Source organism: Oncorhynchus keta, chromosome 21 (genome assembly GCF_023373465.1).
Source record: "Oncorhynchus keta strain PuntledgeMale-10-30-2019 chromosome 21, Oket_V2, whole genome shotgun sequence".
In the NCBI taxonomy this organism is placed as follows: domain Eukaryota; kingdom Metazoa; phylum Chordata; class Actinopteri; order Salmoniformes; family Salmonidae; genus Oncorhynchus; species Oncorhynchus keta.
In genome coordinates, this window is record NC_068441.1 from 3,742,050 (window position 1) to 3,763,184 (window position 21,135).

Genomic DNA, 21,135 nt, shown 5'->3' on the forward strand with positions numbered 1-21,135 from the left:
TGAACTTCACAGGGTGGTGAAAGTGCAAGGTGATAAGCTTGATTCTCCTTTCCAATAATTATCGAGGGTCTTACTCTGGTGACGTGATCATCGATGCTTGGCTGCAGTTTGGCAAGTAAAAATATTTTTGCTCTTTTGCCTATAATAATCTCATCGTGTAGCCTATACGTGGCTAGAGAGCACGTTCCAATACCAGAGTGGACAAACTCCCCATATAACAAAAGAAAAATTGTGAGAAAACCATATGTAGATTTCAAAATGCAATGGAAAACCATTTAACTTGTATTTTTATTAGGTACATGGGAATTTAAAGCAAAACAATATTTTTATGTGCACTACGTCATCACGCACAGCCTTTTATCTGCGACAAGTCAATTTGAGGGAAACACATTTCTGGTTGGAAAATGTGCCTATTGTTTTTATGCAGATTTTTGGAATATTTGCATGAAAATCTGACGCCAATTGGATGGTAACCTAGCTAGTGACTAAAATGTCAAGTGACAAAAAAAAATCTAAACCATGCAGTGATGGACAAAAACATCAAAGTATGAATGTACCATATGGAGGAGCACAGTAGCTACACAAGGTTGAACATCGGTGAGATCACAATATGTCCATTTTGTGATGTGTATGTTTTTCTATATATCATTTTTTAGATTCTGTGGAACCCAGAGTGGCATGGTGGATCAATTAGTTGGCCAGCTAACCTTGATAAGCAACCAGAAATAACTATTGATTATCTGGTTAATTAAAAAGCTAAACTTAGATATGTTTCATTCGATTAATTAATTTGACCATGCCCATTTCAAATCTCTCTCTCTCTCTCTCTCTCTCTCTCTCTCTCTCTCTCTCTCTCTCTCTCTCTCTCTCTCTCTCTCTCTCTCTCTCTCTCTCTCTCTCTCTCTCTCTCTCTCTCTCTCTCTCTCTCTCTCTCTCTCTCTCTCTCTCTCTCTCTCTCTCTCTCTCTCTCTCTCTCTCTCTCTCTCTCTCTCTCTCTCTCTCTCTCTCATATATTCAGGCAAGTTAGCTGGCTAACTCCTTGATCCTGCTTTGTAGTATACCCTCAGGACTACCTGACAAACAGTGGCAATTGTTACTGAGTGGACTATCCTGGCTAGAAAAATACGCAATCAACTATAATTGCCATGCAAGAAAAGGGGCCCTATTCAAGCAATCCCAGTAACAACACATTATCAATACAAAATCATCATGTTTACAGTGGGAAAACAGAAACACATGATTTCTAGTAAACACAAAAGAGCCTAGAAAATAACAGAAATAGAAGTGCAAGATCAAACCTTGGTACTGACGTAAGATGAATGACACGACTAAACATAATGGATAGGCATTCTGATTAGCTATAAATTGTTTTAAAATCGAACGTAAAAATGTCGTAATCAGATTAACTGGACCCAATCTGATATGTACCGTAGTAGGTTTATAGGCCCACAAGTCCATTAGTACATCCGGAGGTTGTGCCAAGAGATCCATGCCAGTTGTCTTGTTACTCAATGACCTGCACAGACCGGTGAGCCGCACTGGTGATGTCGTTCACAAAGGAACCCTTATTCATCCCTTGCTGTAGGACACATTATTAAAATATACATTAGATTTCCCCCTTGATACTGACTTTTTTTTCCCCTTGACAAAATAATAAGTTATGGCATATAGTTACAGTTACTAGCTCACAGCAGGTTTCTCACCAAGTGTTGCCCAAGTGAAGCTGAAATGTCAAGCAACTGATGGAAGAGATCAAGACCCAACTATAGTCAATATAAATTAAGGATGAAAAGACAAGGGATAAGTTGTCCTAGGTCTGCAGAGCCTAGCACTGTCGAACCTGTTTCTCTAGATTCCTTGGCTGCACCATTTCAGCACCCCTATGGTTCCCATGCATCTAATCCTTTTCAGGTGTACAGAATACCACCAAACAGAACATAATCTCTCCATCCAACCTCCACTGTTTTGGATAATTACCTGACTGGGGGCGTGGATTAGGTTCACAGAACTGAGGAAATAACCTCGACACACCCTTGACACACCCCACCCAGTCGAGTACAGACAGATACTGTGGATCTCTATTCTGTGTTTTCACAACATAAAAAAGGATCCAGCAGAAATAATAGCAACTACCTTCAGGGAAGGGGTGATGAGTCATCACACAGATTACCGTATTTGACCTGACTGAGCCTGCCTATTCAGATTGTCCTTTCTATTGCCCCCATTGTAAAACCCACCAAAATAATATAATAATAATAATATATGCCATTTAGCAGATGCTTTTATCCAAAGCGACTTACAGTCTCATGTGTGCATACATTCTACGTATGGGTGGTCCCGGGAATCGAACCCACTACCCTGGCGTTACAAGCGCCATGCTCTACCAACTGAGCTACAGAAGGACAATCACATGTTGTCTTCGATTTCATTTGGTATTGAGGTGTAAACTGGTAGATAAAACACATATCTGACAAAAGAGGTCAATATCTGCAACAGGGATATCACATTGCGTCTTGCAAAAACAGAATTTGTTTGAAATATCAGCCCAAAATCCATACCTTTTTTAGGAAACTCTGTACGTCTTTCTCTGACCAGAGGCTGTAGAGGAGCACGCCTGCAGCTTTGCTGGCCTTTGGGAAATCCCTATCAAGAGAAAAAACAATCCATGTAAGACTGGGGTGGGGCATTCTTTCTATTATACTCAAACTGAAAGCTCTGTTATCTGGGTTCTTTAGAATGACTCCAATGTGGCTGCCCACAACTGTTTGTTTTTTTCCCCCAATTGTTCTTTATATAGTATTGTACATTGCAAACTGCTCTAATGTATTGTCCAATAGTTACAGTGAACCACGGAAATGTATTCTGCCCCAGGCAGCACATACACAGTTGAGACGAGCACAGGGTCAAGCTGCAGTGAGTGCAGTGCACCTGGATGGAGAGCATGTTGTAGGGTTAAGGGCCTTGACCAAGGGCCCAAAAGGTAGGGGAATGGGAGGGGATTATTATAGATTTTTTTTTGACAATTTTAAACACAATAAAACCACACATGTGGATACAGTACAATGCCATTCAAATCATTGTTCAAACACGTATTTCCATTGTTGTCCTGTTGAAAATACATGAAAAAAAAATATATTATAACACGAAAACAAAAAACATTTCAAATACATCTCATCAGCAGGGAGGAAACAGGAAAAGCAATCAAATAGATGACCAAGTATGTGCAGTTTTAAAGCGTTTCCCCCATAAAACATGTCTTAAGGATTACCTTAAAACTCCCTAGCGTAGGGATGGATTTTATATGGATTGGTACACCATTCCATTCCTGTGCACCTGACCAGTGTTAAGGAAGCTTTTTTCAGCTATGCTTCTATAGCGCACCGGCCTAATAATGGCAAAAACAAAACTGGCTATGAGTCTCAAATGTAATTAAAATAACCAGACAGGTAACTGGGGGCAAGGCCATGTATAACCTTAAAAACCATTCAGTTTTATTTTCACCACCCAGAGATCAACTGGACGCCAGTTCAGTTCCCTGAATATTATGACCAATGTGCATCCTAGGGCTAGAGCTTGAGTATAATTCTCATCAGATTATTTTGGGCTGTTTGAAGTTTGTCTTTCAGATTTGTTGTCATGCCACTGAACCATGAGATACAAGCATAGCCATAGTGGCACTGGATCAGAGATGCTGCCATGGTCCTCATAGTCTCTGTATCCTTGAGGATGTGAATCCAGCAGCCCTCCATCCATTTGCCAGATCGAACTGGCCATTTTTCCGCCACGGGTCCAACTCCTTAGCCGCAGGACTAACATGACATTTTTTTGCAATACAGAATATTGACCAGGCCTTACCTGTTCTTGCTCAGGTCGTTAACTGAGTTGACCAGCTTGTTGGTCAGCAGGGGTTTCCCCAGCTCGGGCTCCTTCATCAGCAGACTGTGGCTGGTTTGGCACGCCATGGCCAGGGTGTCATCACACTCTGTCTCTTCCTTGGTCCATGAGCTGAGGATGCCAACTAGCTCTGGTAGGGTCTGTCGGGCTTCAGACAAAAACACATCCCATTAGGTCATTCACTTCCAGCAAACGCACTCTATGAAGTGTTGCTAATTCAACCACAAAATGTTAAAAGCTAAAACAACCAAAGGTCAGGTGTAAATCAAATGTTTAATCCTCTCTGAAGGGAAGGGGAAAGTGAAGGGAAAGGGTATACCTAGTCAGTTGCACAACTGAATGTATCCAACCGAAATGTGTCTTCCGCATTTAACCCAAGTACCCAACCGCTTAGAATCAGAGAGGTGGGGGAGGGCAGCCTTAAAATACCAGGAGAAAATTTGCTTAGCTAAACTGGCCCTGCAAGATGTTTGCGCTCAATGCAAACTACACAATCATTGAAACAAGGTTGCCTCCGACCAAACATTCTAGGTTCCATCTGTTCTACAAAGAACAGGGCTATGATTGGTGTCCATGCTCACCCATGGTGCTCTGAAGGCGTTGGTTCTTGGCCAGGTTCCCTACCAGAGACACAGCAGTTTTCTGGAGGCTGGGGTTGGAGGACTGCAACAAGGGAGAGATGTGAGGCAGGCCGTTCAGCTTCTGCACGATGCTCTGGCTTATCACACTAGACACCTGTGGACACAGAGATGAAGACATTATAAAAGGGTCTATGAAGCATATTAAGTTAAGTGGGTCCATGACGTGAATGTTGTTTTTTGTCTACACACATGTGGTGCATGTTTTTCTCTATACATTTGTTGCATTTAAATTACTTTTTGTGTGAATATATAATGAAATAATCCAAATGATGAGTGTTGTTCATACAATGCCATGGTAAGCAGTGAGGTTCTGCAGGGCTCCAGAGCAGGCCTCCAGGGTCTCTTCTCTCTGGCTGGACCCCAGCAGAGACAGGTAACTCTGCATGGTCTTGGAGTGGAAGAGCCAGCCTGCTCCTTTAGGGTTCTGCTCCTCCATCACAGGGTAGTCAAAGTGACTCTACAAGAGTAAAAAAAAAAAAGAAGATTTTTTTAGGCGATGGAAAATATACGACGGAAGTTGATGTACATGTAATTGCCGTGTGTAATGATAAAAAAAATGTAGAGATCATTCAATACTATATGTTGTTATTGTGTATCCGTCTCTCGCTGCTCTCCCTGGATTTGATTTGACCCATATGCCTCTCTCACCTCCTGGTCCTGGACCTTGCTGCTCTGTGGGCTGAAGCACCCAATGGGGCCGGTCTCACTGGGGGCGTTGGCCCTGCTGGGGGTCCTGGCCAGGGCATTGATCCTGCTGAAGAGGGCCGGGGCTTCACTCTCCAGCTGGAAGCTCAGGTTGTGCAAGACACACACACAATTTTCCACAGACTGACACAGACAGAGGCAAAGTATTAAAGGGTTGGTTGGCTTAGCATGTACTGTATCTCCATTTGAGCACACACATGTTCATAGTATGATCCATCCAACTCCAAGTTAGAAAGTAGGTAGCAACAAACATGTAACCATTGGAGAAAATGTATTCCATGAAACGTTCACATGTAGTTAGAGCTAGACTGAATAATTATATTCCATGAATTCAACATTACCTGTTTAAACTTTATTTGAATTAATTCAATGTTGCATGCTAACCTTGTCATCTGGCCTCTCTGCAGCCACACAACGCTGGACATAACTGACCAGAGAGTCGACGAGGCCTCGACAGTTACGCATGGCCTGCCTGTTGCCTTGAGTCGCACAGCTCAGGTTTCTGTTGGGACGGTCGGGGAAAATGAAGTTAAACTGGTCTTGTCATACATCAGGTAAAGGCAGGTCAGGCCAGCATTGTGTAGTCTGACAGTGGATAACAATACAGACTAGAACAAAACAGTACATTCCTCCATTAGTGACAGTAAGAATTTGTATTATGCTATTCACCCAATCCTGAGATTGGCACAGACACAATTGAAGAGGCTCAGAGTAGTATCGAGAGTAAGCTACAGGTTCAGCCAGTGCAGTGCTACTGGAACAAATCTAATTAAGCGCTTCGCTCAATGACAAAACAAGCGTAGATGGTACCTGGGATCTATCATCATTAGCCCCTCCCATTGCCAGTTCATAAGTCTGTCTCTCTAACTTCCTGGATAACTGCCAGTATCCATCTGTGCAATGTGCACTCCTGGTCTACAGCATTGATTGATGCGTCTCACCGTAGACATGCCGTAGCATGGTAGAAGACCTCTGGGTCTTGGTTGTTGTTTGTCTCATCTCCAGTGTATGGTACTACCACAGTCTCAGTCAGGACAGGCAGAGCACTACGCACCAGCTCTGGCTTCAGACTGTCTGCAGATGACAGGTTCCAAAGGAGACCTGAAGAGAAAGAACAAAGTTGCAGTAGTTCAGTGGTAGTAGAAGCAGCAGTTGTTCAAATAGCTGGTACCTGCTACTCATGTGGCATTATTACCATCGATCTTAGCAAGCTCAACACAAACAATAAATTCAACACAAGCAATACTAGATAGCCAACACAGTGCACATTGATCAAACTGTTATGACACGGGCACGGCGTGTACTTCCCAAAGCATAACTAGGAAAGAGAACAAAAGCCTGCGCACCTTTCGTGTCACGCCCTGACCTTAGAGATCCTTTTAATTCTCTATTTTGGTTAGGTCAGAGTGTGACTAGGGTGGGCAATCTAGTTTTCCTATTTCTTTGTTTGGCCTGGTATGGTTCCCAATCAGAGGCAGCTGTCTATCTTTGTCTCTGATTGGCAATAATACTTAGGCAGCCTCTTTCCCACCTTAGTTTGTGGGATCTTGAATAGGTGCTGTGTAGCCTGCAGAACTTTACGTTCATTTTGCATTTTGCTGTTTTTCGGTGTTCATTTTAAATAAAGTAACATGTTCGCCTACCACGCTGCACCTTGATCTAATTCAACCAACGAACGTGACACTTCGAGTCTCCACGACCAGGGTTGACACGAAATACGAGGTGTTTCATTTTCACTTAACTACAGTACAGCTCTGTCATTGTCACTAATGTTGCCGCTACCGTCTCTTATAACCGAAAATAACTTCTAGACATCAGGACTGAGATTACTCACCACGGATTAGCAGAATCCCTTTTTTCCTTTTACGTGTTTGACGAGCCCGATGCGAAGGATATACTGCTTTCTCAGGAACAGGCCCAGATCCCCGTGATTTGCGTGAAGGCGGAGAAAAATGTGCCGAAGTGCGGGCTGCCTTCTGAGAATTCGTAGGCGATCGAATAAACCCCCACTTCCTTCCATTCTGCCAGAAAACGTGCAATCTTTGGAGAATAAAATCAATGACCTATGCGGAAGATTAAACTAGCAATGGGACATTAAAAATGGTAATATCTTATGCTTCACAGAGTTGTGGCTGAACGACGACACTATCAACATACAGCTGGCTGGTTATACACTGTATCGGCAGGATAGAACGTCTGGTAAGACAAGGGGCGGCGGACTATGTATTTTTGTAAATAACAGCTGGTGCACGATAACTAAGAAGGTATCAAGGTATTTGCTTGCCTGAGGTAGAGTATCTCATGATAAGCTGTAGACCACACTATCTACCTAGAGAGTTTTCATCTGTATTTTTCATAGCTGTTTACATACCACTACAGTCAGAGGCTGGAACTAAGACAGCATTGAATGAGCTGTATTCCGCCACAAGCAAACAAGAGTCACCCAGAGGCGGCGCTCCTAATAGCAGGGGACTTTAATGCAGGGAAACTGAAATTAATTTTACCAAATTTCTACCAGAGGAAAATAAATTCTGGACCACCTTTACTCCACACACAGAGACGCATACCATGCTCTCGCTCACACTCCATTTGGCAAATCTGACCATAATTCTATCCTCATTACAAGCAAAAATTAGAGAAGGAAGCACCCGTGACTAGATCAATAAAAAAGTGGTCAGATGAAGAAGATTATTATTATTATTTTTTTTAACCTTTATTTAACCAGGCAAGTCAGTTAAGAACATATTCTTATTTTCAATGACGGCCTGGGAACAGTGGGTTAACTGCCTGTTCAGGGGCAGAACGACAGATTTGTACCATGTCAGCAAGGGGGTTTGAACTCACAACCTTCCGGTTACTAGTCCAACGCTCTAACCACTAGGCTACGCTGCCGCCAGATGCTCGGCTCCAGTACTGTTTTGCTAGCAAAGACTGGAATATGTTCACAGGATTCCTCCGATGGCATTGCAGACTACACCACATCAGTCATTGGCTTCATCAATATGTGCATCGATGATGTCGTCCCCACCGTGACCGTACGTACATACACAAACTAGAAGCCATGGATTACTGGCAGCATCCGCATTGAGCTAAAGGCTAGAGCTGCTGCTTTTATAATAATAATAATAATATATGCCATTTAGCTGACGCTTTTATCCAAAGCGACTTACAGTCATGTGTGCATACATTCTATGTATGGGTGGTCCCGGGAATCGAACCCACTACCCTGGCGTTACAAGCGCCATGCTCTACCAACTGAGTGGGAGCTTATATGAAATCCTGCTATTCCCTCAGACGAACGATCAAACAGGCAAAGCGTCAATAAAGAACTGAGATCGAATTGTACTGCACCGGCTCTGACATTCGTTGGATGTGGCAGGGCTTGCAAACCATTACAGACTACAAAGGGAAGCACAGCTGCGAGGTGCCCAGTGACACGAGCCTACCAGACGAGCTAAGCTACTTATATGTTCGCTTTGAGGCAAATAACACTGAAAAATGCATGGGAGCACCATCTGTTTTGGGAGACTGTGTGATCACGCTCCCCCGCAGCCGATGTGAGTAAGGCTTTTAAACATATCAACAGTCACAAGGCCGCAGGGCCAGACGGATTACCAGGACGTGTACTGCGAGCATGTGCTGACCAACTGGCAAGTGTCTTCACTGACATTTTCAACCAGCCTTCCTCTGACACCGCCTGATATAGAGGTCCTGGATGGCAGGAAGCTTGGCCCCAGTGATGTACTGGGCCATTTGCATTACCCTCTGTAATGCCTTGCGGTCAGAGGCTGAGCAGTTGCCATACCAGGCAGTGATGCAACCAGTCAGGATGCTCTCGATGGTGCAGCTGTAGAACCTTTTGAGGATCGGAGGACCCATGCCAAATCTTTTCAGTCTCCTGATGGGGAAATAGGTTTTTGTTGTGCCCTCTTCACGACTGCCTTGGTGTGCTTGGACCATATTAGTTTGTTGGTGATGTGGACACCAAGGAACTTGAAGCTCTCAACCTGCTCCACTGCAGCCCTATCGATGAGAATGAGGGCGTGCTGGGTCCTCTTTTTTCCTGTAGTCCACAATCATCTCCTTTGTCTTGATCACGTTGAGGGCGAGATTGTTGTCCTGGCACCACAAGGCCAGGTCTCTGACCTCCTCTCCCTCGTTTACACCTTTGCTACTCTCTGTTGTCATCATCTATGCATAGTCACTTTAATTACTCCACCTACATGTCCATACTTCATCAACTAACCGGTGCCCCCGCACATTAACTCTGTACCCCCCTGTATATAGTCTCGCTATTGTTATTTTACTGTTGCTCTTAATTACTTGTTACTTTTATTTCTTATTCTTATCCATATTTTTTTTAACTGAATTGTTGATTTGGGGCTCGTACGTAAGCATTTCACTGTAAGGTGAAATGTTGTATTCAGCGCATGAACCAGGGTAAATATTTGATTACACGAGAGCCGGTTGATTGAACACAGCCTCTGGAAGACGGAACAATAGTGTGAGCAGGCTGGTCTAGCCTCCAGAACACAGTGTCACGTTCTGACCATAGTTCTGTTATTTTATCTTTGTTTTAGTATGGTCAGGGTGTGAGTTGGGTGGGCAGTCTGTTGGTTTTTCTATGTTGGTTTTTGAGTTCGGCCTAGTATGGTTCTCAATCAGAGGCAGCTGTCAATTGTCTCTGATTGAGAATCATACTTAGGTAGCCTGGGTTTTAGTTTTGGGTTGTGGGCGTTTGTCTTCAGTGTCAGTGTTTGTCGCCACATGGCACTGTTTCGTTCATTTCACGTTTATTGTTTTGTATTTCGTAGTGGTCAGTTTATGTTTTAAAATAAACATTATGGACACTTACCACTCTGCGTTTTGGTCCTCCGGTCCTTCTCGCTTCTCCTCCTTAGAAGAGGAGGACGAGATCCCTTACACACAGACTATTGTGAGATGTCTCACCTATATCAAGTTCCCCTGGCACAATGCAGCACAAGAGAACTCCGGTGTGACTGACAGCAGGATCTGATCAGGTTTAAGGGGAGCGTGTTTAGTGAGAGTGAGTGATTTCCTGTGCTCAACGCCACAAATATATTTAATGTAAATATGCATGTTTTGGTATCAGAAAGCAACACAAGCATGTTTCGCTTTCATACCCGCTTGCATTCACACTGGGGCACATGTCTGCAAAGCGTCAGCATTCTGTGATGTCACTAGACGGAGAAGTGTTGTGTACAGAAATAGAAAAGTGTTCTCTACCTGTGAGTTGTTTCTGTGTCTCGGTAGAGTCTGTGTCTCGGAGCAGGGCCAGTGCCTCAGTGATGCCCCCACAGCGCTGGACCTCCTCCTTGTTGCCTGCATCTTTAAAGGCCAAGTTCCGCAGGGCGGCGGAGGCAGTCTGTTGGACCTGGGGACTGGGACACCTAAGCAGGTTCACCAAAGGGGGGATCCCTTTGAGCCGCAACACCTGAGAGACATGTAATACTGTTAAGACATCCTAATTCGGGACAGTGTCCTTCAGGACAGAGTTGTTTAATCCTGGTCCAAGAGACCCAGATGAGTGTCCTCACCTCCTGCTTGGCCTTGTCCTCTGAGTAGGTAGCGTGTTGGATGAAGGAGGCTCCACAGAGCTGGTAGTTCTCATCTCCACTGGACAGGTACTCCACCGCCTCCTTCATGGTTATATCAGCTATCTGACCATTACCATTAATCCTGTTGGGAAAAGCACATACATGTATCAACACCTGTTCACAAACATTTCAAATGCAACTCATCAAAGCCCAAAGCAGCATTTACACACTCACTCATTCCACTCACCCCGCTTCACCCTTGATCTTGATCCCTGATATCTTGGACTCAGCCACAGAGAGGTTTGAGGGTGCCCTCTCAATACGACCTTGGCTGCTGGTAATCTGGCCACTACTTTTCGTCTGACGCGTGCCAATCAACTGGCTGTTCCTTTTCTGCACCTCGTTGCCTTTGACAGCGACCTGAGAGGAGCTGTTGCCATTGGAGATGACCTGACTGCTGTTCCTCTCGGTCAGGAAGAAGCTGGACCTGTTGGGCTGGAGCTGCCGGGCGGGGGCCGAGGACTGCAGTAGCTGCTGCTGCATGGTGGTGGTGGTACTAGTAGTGGTGCGGAAGGGGGCCAGGTCAGGCACACTGCGGCTGCTGTTGTGCTTGCCTATGGTGGGGCTGAGAGGGAATCGTCTCTCCCACTGGCTGGAGCTGCTCATGTTCCTCTGGACCGTAGATTCCTTGGAGGCCACGACCCTTCGCTTGGTGCTTTTCTCATAGCTGAGCTGCAGGACGAAGGAATTGAGTAAATGTGAGCAGACACAAAGTAGGAATATTGCAACACTTTCAACTTCATTCCAAAATCATAATACACACAAAGGCGTAGACCCACTTTGATGAAGATAAATACTGTGTACTGCATTGAATCAATCTATTTTTATTGATAACTATTCTAGACTTGTCTAATTGGCAGAGGGCAGTGGGAAATCAGAACTATTCATATACGATTTGTAGTGGGCACCTCTCCAGAATAAGATTTTATGTTATATAAACAGTTGTGACAGGCATCATCATGACTGGACAGGACAGGCCAAGACACACTACATACAAACAGAACATTTTGTGAATGCTTGTTTTTCTCACCGACTGTGAGTTGTGTGAGACATAATTTGTAAATAATGGGTTAGCAATGGTTTACAGACAATAGTAATTAGTAACCGTATTAAGTAATAGTAAGGGTAATGTGTGACGATAATCTACATAATATGTTGAGTGTCAATATGGATTTCTTTGTTCATGAACAAGAATGAAGACCTCCAGAGCTCGGTTGAGGTGGAAACTTGGCATGGACCAGATTTCCGTTTGGAGTACTCATCATGCCTCACCTTTGTGAGGTGGATAAGTGAAAGCACATGATTGAGAGAAAGATGTCAGTTTCAACAGTGAGTCAGGTGCCATTATGGGAGGATGCCTCACTTTTCTCAGAGAAAAGAGAAAGCTGAACAACACTCCCCAGATTTCTGGAGCAATAATGACTGGGCAGTATCTCACATTCACACCCAGTCCTGTGGTTAGTCAGTCATCTCCAGCACCTGGTTACACCTGACTCAGACTCTCATGACAGACTGTTCCCATATATTGAGTAGCTGGCCATGTGAGATATGGTTCTGGGTTCCGAGAATAGTCTCAGATTTACTACCCCATGATGACCATGGCACTGCTTTCATTAATATCCACTTCGCCTAAAGCTGTAAAAGGGATTTTAGGGGATTTTTGTTGTTGTTGATCACCACTGAACCATAATTTGTCCTTAAATTATATACTGCTAAATACAACTGATAAACCAAGCACAGTTATCAAAAATATGGGACAGTGTTTTCTATCTTTGTATTTAAAACAAAAGGGAATGTGATGTGAAATATGAAAAGCTTCATACCGTTTTTGAGAGGCCATTTGTACCATTAAAGAAGGCACCTCCATTAAGACTGGTAGGTGACTTAAAGGAGTCAGCGAATATGTTGATGTACACAGGACCTACGGAGAAAAACAAGAGATTGGTATTGTACTGTTAACGTCATTGTCATGCCATCCACAGTGTCTTATGCTTTCAGATAATAAACAGGGAACTTATGCATTCTAGTGAAATATGTATTGTAAGTTGCTCTGGATCGGGGTTAGGCTTCATTCAGAACTTTGGAACTGACTCCCATTCAACTCGAGTTGAAATTCAAATTGAATTAGGCCGCACCCCACAGGAGGTATAACTTGAATGACATGAAGTATAATTTAATTCAGTGTAATTCAAATCAATTCCACTCAGTCATAAAGCATGAGAGAGTTTCATTGAATCTGACAAGTCACACTTCCAGCTCAATTTCCTTTTGAAAATGTAGAACAGGCCTGAGTGGTATGGACATCATTCTATGGGTGTGGACATGGCCTTCCATGGTGTGCAATAGGGTGCTCATTGCAAATATATTGAAGAGGTACAATTCAAATTGGGCTCTGCTGTAGATGGTAACAACATTTTCATGAAATTAAGTTGAGTAATAATACATCAAATGTATTCTAATTAGTTTAGAAAATCAAAGATTTAGGGCGCTGGTTCAGATGTGCCAGCACAATGGCATAATGCAGTGCATGATAATCCAGCATCCTGGCATTGACATTTCCTACAACAGAGGGGCTTCACTTTCGCAGCCCCTAGTTTTGCACGGTACACCGAAACGGCTGTACTTTTCCGACACTACAACCTGAAAAAACGGTTTGGTACCTGGATTTTGTTCCTTTCGGTTCATCTATCAAAGGTATCTTTGGTATCCAACAAAATGTATTTCATTTATTATAATATGTATTAAATTTTCCCAAGTTTATCGTAAAACATGAACAGAATGCATCAGTGATTCATATTCCCTGCAACTTTCTGAAGAGGCAACGGCACATGTCTGTGTGTGTGCGGTGCGTATAGCCACGGAAAGGCTTTCTATCTATTACAAAGAAGCCTACGTGGCAGAATCATGATTATTTGCATCAATCCAGGTGGGCATTTGTTTTGCAAACTCCATCATGTGTGTGTGCGCTACCGAAACACTGCTAACCAAACAAAAGTGGTAAATGCACGCTCACTTGAATTAAAGCTGCAATATGTAACTTTTTGGGAGCCCCAACCAAATTCACATAGAAATGTGACTTATAGATCTGTCATTCTCATTGAAAGCAAGTCTAAGTTTCGATGGTCCAATGATTTTCTACACTATACTTGCTTGCTTTGTGACCTATTGTAGATCTCTTTTCTACCTTCAAATTAATTGGCACACAGTCTGTGTCATCATTAGGATTTCTAAGAAAATCAGATAATTTACATGGAAGCATGATTGTCTCCCAACTTTCATTTGGACACATTCTCCTAGATTCTCTCTTGTTGAGTGTCCCACACAATATAAATTATATTGCAGTTTTTCAACTACCCATGGCAGGAAGACACTACTGCCATATTCTCCAAATGTGTAAACTTGGTGGGTAGGTAAGGAATGGACAATGACAGCTCTGTCAATGATTTTGGCATCAAAAGAAGAGGGGCACAGGTAGGTAGGAATCTACAGCGATCATGCCTAGCAGATTTTGGGGTTGCCAGGTTAAGCAATATGGTATTTAAAAAGGATTGGAGTACATGGGTTATTCTCATGAGAGAAAAACTCATCCAGGTGTCCAGTTTGGAACTTGCTGGTATAACAGTATAATTTTAAACCGTCCCCTCGCGCGAACCAGGGACCTTCTGCACACAACGACAACAGTCACCCTCGAAGCATCGTTACCCATCGCTCCACAAAAGCCGCGGCCCTTGCAGAGCAAGGGGAACTACTACTTCAAGGTCTCAGAGCAAGTGACGTAACCGATTGAAACGCTATTTAGCGCACACCGCTAACTAAGCTAGCCGTTTCACATCCGTTACACTCACCCCCCTTTTGACCTTTCTCCGCAGCAACCAGTAATCCCTGTCAACAGCATCAATGTAACAGTATAACTTTACGTCTGTCCCCTCGCCCATACCCGGGCACGAACCAGGGACCCTCTGCACACATCAACAACAGTCACCCTCGAAGCATCGTTACCCATCGCTCCACAAAAGCCGCGGCCCTTGCAGAGCAAGGGGAACTACTACTTCAAGGTCTCAGAGCAAGTGACGTAACCGATTGAAACGCTATTTAGCGCACACCGCTAACTAAGCTAGCCGTTTCACATCTGTTACACTCACCCCCCTTTTGACCTTTCTCCGCAGCAACCAGTAATCCCTGTCAACAGCATCAATGTAACAGTATAACTTTACGTCTGTCCCCTCGCCCATACCCAGGCACGAACCAGGGACCCTCTGCACACATCAACAACAGTCACCCTCGAAGCATCGTTACCCATCGCTCCACAAAAGCCGCGGCCCTTGCAGAGCAAGGGGAACTACTACTTCAAGGTCTCAGAGCAAGTGACGTAACGGATTGAAACACTATTTAGCGCACACCGCTAACTAAGCTAGCCGTTTCACATCCGTTACACTGGCAATGTAAAGTTGGCTGAAAAGTGTGCAATCACTTTTTAATGCTGATATTTGCATTTTCTATTTTGTGACTGGCTTTGCCTTAGCATTTTTTAGCAGTGGTACAATATTCCTCTTAATGCTCTGATGGATGGATGTGTTCCAATCCACAATGACTTCCTTGAGCTATACACTGAGTGTACAACACATTAAGAACACCTTCCTAATATTGAGTTGCTTGAGATGGTGGTTTCTTGGTTTTTGTGCGATGAACTTTGCTTGTGTTGAAGATTGTGTTGAAGGGGGAAATCTACATTCAAAATCTGGAATTCAAAACCAACCAGTAGTCTGGCCTGCTCAGGTCCCTGGGGTTCTTTGTTAATCCAATGGCCCCCCCATGTTCCTTTTACCAGCTAATGATTTTCCTCATGGGCTTGGTCAAGTTGCATGAATGAGAATTTGTTTCGTGTTTTTGGCACGACCCAGAAGTCTGAGAATGCTTCTCTGATGTTAGCCGGTAGAGCTTTCATGTCTTGAATGTGGATAGGAATCCACCTTGCGTAGTTTGCTCTGTCCAGTGCAAAGAACCTTGGTGCCAAGGCTTCTAATATTTCAATAGAAATACCAAAATCTCTAGTTCTGTGCACACAGAGAAAAATCATCACAAGTCTTTAAAATTCAAGAACAATGTTCCAGAACTGGAAGGTTTGATACTTGCTTTTTTTCTATGTATCAAAAGAAGTGCATTGTGGACTCCAACAGCCAAGCATCTTTCAGGAGTTCTGACAATGAAAGCAAAGTAACTTGATTGTGCCTGTTTTGGTAAAGTGTGCTGCCTATACAATAAGTATGAGCCTGCTGTCCCTGAAGTTTCCACCCCAGCATAATTATAACCAGCACCTCACAACATTCCCTGTTTGTCCCCTACCAAATTCCCTAAGGACGTCGTTTTGTTAGCTGGGTAGCTAGCTAGATTTAATATTATACACTGAACAAAAACACAAAATGCAACGTGCAACAATGTCAAAGAGTCACAGGTCATATAAGGACATCAGTCAGTTGAAATGAATTCAATAGACCCTAATATATTAATTTTACATGACTGGGAATACAGATATGCATCTGTTGATCACAGATACCTTTAAAAAAAGATAGGGGCATTGACCAGAAAAGCAGTCAGTATCTGGCGTGACCACAATTTGCCCCATGTAGTGCCGCACATCTCCTTCACATACAGTTGATCAAGTTGTTGATTGTGGCCTGTTGAATGTTGTCCCAGTCCTCTGCAATGGCTGTGCAAAGTTGCTGGATATTGGCGGGACCTGGAACACGCTGTCATACACGTCAATCCAGAGCATCCCAAACATGCTCAATGGGTGACACGTCTATGAGTATGCAAGCCATGGAAGAACTGGGGACATTTTCAGCTTCCAGGAATTGTGTACAGATCCCTTCAACATGGGGCTGTGCATTATCATGCTGAAACATGAGGTGATGGCATGGCAATGGGCCTCAGGATCTCGTCACGGTATATTTCTGCGGATTCAAATTGCCATAGATAAAATGCATTTGTGTTCAAAGTCCGTAGCTTATTCCTGCCCATACCATAACCCCACCGGAACCATAGGGCACTCTGTTCACAACGTTGACATCAACAAACCGCTCGCCAACACACAACACCATACACACCATCTACACGGTACAGTTGAAACCGTGATTAATCTGTCAAGATTTCCCTTCTCCAGCATGCCAGTGGCCATTGAAGGTGAACATTTGTCCACTGAAGTTGGGTATGACGCTGAACTGCAGTCAGGTCAAGACCCTGTTGAAGATGACGAGCACGCAGATGAGCTTCCCTGAGACAGTTTATGCAAAAATTATTCGGTTGTCCAAACCCACAGTTTCATCAGCTGTCCGGGTGGCTGGTCTCACATGATCCCACAGGTGAAGAAGCCGGATGTGGAGGTCTTGGGCTGGCGTGGTTACACATGGTATGCTGTTGTGAGGTCAGTTGGACATACTGCCAAATTCTCTAAAACGATATTGGAGGCGGCTTATGGTAGAGAAATAAACAATTCTCTGGCAATTGTTCTGGTGGACAGTTGTGCAGTCAGCATGCCAATTGCATGCTCCCTCAAAACGTGAGACATCTGTGGCATTGTGTTTTGCGACAAAACGGCACATTTTATTGTCCTCCGCACAAGTTGCACCTGTGTAATTATTATGCTGTTTAATCAGCTTCTTGATATCCCACCAGTCAGGTGGATAGATTATCTTGGCAAAGGAGAAATGCTCACTAACAGGGATGTAAACAAATTGGTGCACACAATTTGAAACAAAATAAGATTGTGCATATGGAACATTTCTGGAATCTTTTATTTTAGCTCATCAAACATGGGACCAACACTTTACATGTTGCATTTATATTTTTGGTCAGTATATGTTGCCTGTTGTTTTCCTTTTAGTTAGGTAACCAACAAGAATAATATTTTAAGTGAACAAAAACTGTGGCTAGCTTTTCTTGACAAGGCTAGGGTTATGTAAAAGCCTATGTTAGAACGACCATCTCCGGTTTAAAGTCATTTTGAAATTATCCTTGTTCTCAATCAATTAGCTAAATAATGAAACTCCCAGGGTGTGTTGGGATTTTTAACAGCTTGATAACATGATGTCTTTAACCTTTTTAAAGACATTTGTTAAGGTGATTCGTGTAGTAGTTCAACAAAAGTGGTTTATAGATAGATTTCTGCCACTTAGGTCACATTGCTTATTAAATATAATGGCATATTGTTGAAGGCTGGTCCATTACTCACAAATCCACAATATGTTTTATTATAAATGGCAACAAAAATTCAACAGTAATATCCCCTTTCCAAAATCTGATTCAGTATTGGCGATTATAATGGATTATTTTGTTAATATATGCCATTTAGCAGACGCTTTTATCCAAAGCGACTTACAGTCATGTGTGCATACATTCTACGTATGGGTGGTCCCGGGAATCGAACCCACTACCCTGGCGTTACAAGCGCCATGCTCTACCAACTGAGCTAAAAAGAATCAGGGTTCCATGCCCCAATTTTTGGGCATCCATTCTAATAGCAATTAACACATCCCAGAGAGTATCTCATACAAATGTAAGGCTTAAATCCACTGGGTAACAGTTTCATATCAAGGTGATTTTACATAAATCGTAGTGTAATGTAAAAAGCCTATGTTAGTTTAAGGTCATATTCACATGTTCTCAAAATATTCGCTATATATGGTAACTCCTTGGGTGTGTTGGCAATTCTTTTTACTTGATAACGTAACAGGTTTTTAACCCTTTAAAGACAGTTGTTGAGGTGATTCGTGTCGTAGTTCAACAACATTTGAGAGGTGTACAGGTTGATTTCAGGTGTTTCCTGACAATTTCTTCCACTTTAGGCAGGTTGGCTATGAAATATAAGACTGCTTCAGTGCTACTTACACAATACACAATAGTTGTATTATATATGGCTACAAAAAGGTCAACAGTAATATCACATTTCTAAAATCTGATTCAGTAGTTGTGGATAGGGGTGGTTCTAATATCAATTAATACATCTCAAAGAGCAACTCTAACAAATGTGACGCTTTAATCGCCCTGTACAGGTTTCATGACTTTTTGAAGTTAAGCCAGGAGGAGCACAATGAGGAAAAGAAAGCCATCAATAAGTTTGTTTGTATTGGTTCAATAGTAAATGATTCGAATGATATATCAGGTGGCTTAAATATATGGTTATTTTGATATTAAAATGACAAATGTTGCACTTTGTTTACTTAACAGACTACACAAGTGGAGTTGCTGAAATTGTATTTGTGCGGTTTTCATATTTGACAATGAATACGCTAAATCATTCACAACAATGCACATCGTATGTAAAAAATAATAATAATAATAATAATAATGAAACCATAACCAGATTTGACTTTAGGTCAATTCAAATATCATACAAATAACTTATTAGGCTATCTATGTTTCTATAATAATAATTAGGCCTCTGCTTACTCGTTGGGGATGTCGTTGGCGACGACACAGATCCATATTTACTGTACTTCGACTTGCCCCTCTTGATGGTTTGCACCTGATCCAAGACTCGCTGCTGTTTGGACCGAAGTTTTTTATCGGATGGCAAAGCAAGAGATGTCTCATCCACATTTCCGATGGACATGGCCGATTTCAACGGGTCCATTGTCATCATGAAGGTCCGTTTCCAGCTGTAATTAACAAATGCGACAGTCCGTTCCTAGGTCTGTACAGGTGGCGTTTGTACGTGCAATCGAATATACAATGCACCTTGCCCTGCACTAAACAAGGAACCACGCCCATTACAAAGCAATAACACGTTTGTGGGTGTGAATGAAAGTAAGGGTTCATTTTACTAGTAATTATGTCTTCCTGTGCGGCTGCTGACTGAAGATTCTGTAGAATAGGGGTCTTCAACATTTTCTTGCCCAGGGACCCCCTCCCAGGCAAGAATATGTTAATAATAACAATATGCTCAATAATAACATTCGATAAATAAACTGAATTCACTGGTGATCACTGCATTCATCATACGACTGTTTAAGGTAGCCAACATCCATGATGTGATCTCCACCCAAGACCAGACCCAGAGCAAGGTCGAGAGTTGGTGGAATGAATAATTATGCTCTTCACACCTTTCTGCACTGTGACTACTCTTCACCCCCTTTGACCCTCAAGATGATCATGAATAGATCGTTCTGTACCGCCTTATTCAATATCGCTCAAGACGGTGACACATTTCTAACAAAGTGAGATAGGCAAAGCTAGGTGTGATCGACAATCTGATTTTATATGAGGAACGTGTGAGAGCAAAGGCCAGACTCTGGAGGAATTAAATTGACATTAATTACATTGGATATAAGCCTTCACGGAGTCTTTTGTAAAAAATAAATATAAAAAACACTCCCAAATGTGATATTGAATATGGTGAACCTATTTGTCTAATGATTCTTATCTCTTTATGACAGTTGATCAAACATAACCTATTTTGAAGAACAAAGCCCGTGAGAATACCCTGGGAAAATACCCATTTCAATTGTCAGATTGTATGCTGTTAGGCCAGGCAACTCCTCTTCACTGGCCAAATGCTCTGGTGTAGACAAAACAAAGCAGCACCACACCCATGGGCACAGCTTGGCGCCCTAGGGCAGTTATTGCTATGGGTGGTGGCCAAACTAAACCTGGCAATCTGCACCAAGCATTCATTTCCCACTTCTCAGGAAACCCTAAAATGGAATTAGGTGTTGATGTTCAGACATGTTAAATGACTCATTAGAGCAGAGTTGAACTTTTGTGTTGAAGTAACAGCACTTCTATCCTTCAATCATACTATCTATGCACACTTACGGTTTGTAGTTTCCAAAAGTCAGTGGTCGGCTCTATGATTATTACCTTGTAATAAACCAAAATGCCAGTGTACACAAAGAAACAATACCTATATATGGTAAGTAAATAATACTAAAGCTCCATATTTCAAAATACATTATTTATTTTCAAGTTGAAGATCTTTGTGTGTAAGTGTTTGCATTTCCAGCAAAGACTATACCACAGATGGGAGACATCACATGGTTAATCTTTGAAAGGTATATCACATGGGTCACCTTATCTTGCCTGTCTATTTGTTTGGTTTGCCATTAGAATTGTATTGCCATCCTCAGGTGGTTAGTATCTGCTACATGTGCAACATTGCCCTCTGGTGGTAAAACAGGTCAATTAGAACCACAACGAAATGGAGATATCTTTATACCGCAAGACTCCAAAGTGAATGGTGCACTGTGACTGGAATCGAACCCACAACCATTGGTGTTGCAAGC

The 21,135-nt window shown here is 42.8% G+C and overlaps 1 protein-coding gene across 1 annotated transcript; it reads right to left on the reverse strand.

Moving 5' to 3' along the window:
* Positions 1–247: 247 nt before the first annotated feature.
* Positions 248–19,584, reverse strand: LOC118399955 (plakophilin-1-like). Its single transcript, XM_035796216.2, has 13 exons — positions 19,304–19,584; positions 12,682–12,779; positions 11,046–11,530; positions 10,799–10,940; positions 10,488–10,695; positions 6,182–6,341; positions 5,625–5,742; positions 5,184–5,363; positions 4,822–4,992; positions 4,476–4,629; positions 3,856–4,042; positions 2,559–2,643; positions 248–1,579 (listed from the first exon to the last, which is right to left on the reverse strand). The coding sequence occupies exons 1-13, from the start codon at positions 19,494–19,496 to the stop codon at positions 1,505–1,507; spliced, it is 2,256 nt and encodes a 751-aa protein (XP_035652109.1). The 5' UTR covers positions 19,497–19,584; the 3' UTR covers positions 248–1,504.
* Positions 19,585–21,135: the final 1,551 nt, after the last annotated feature.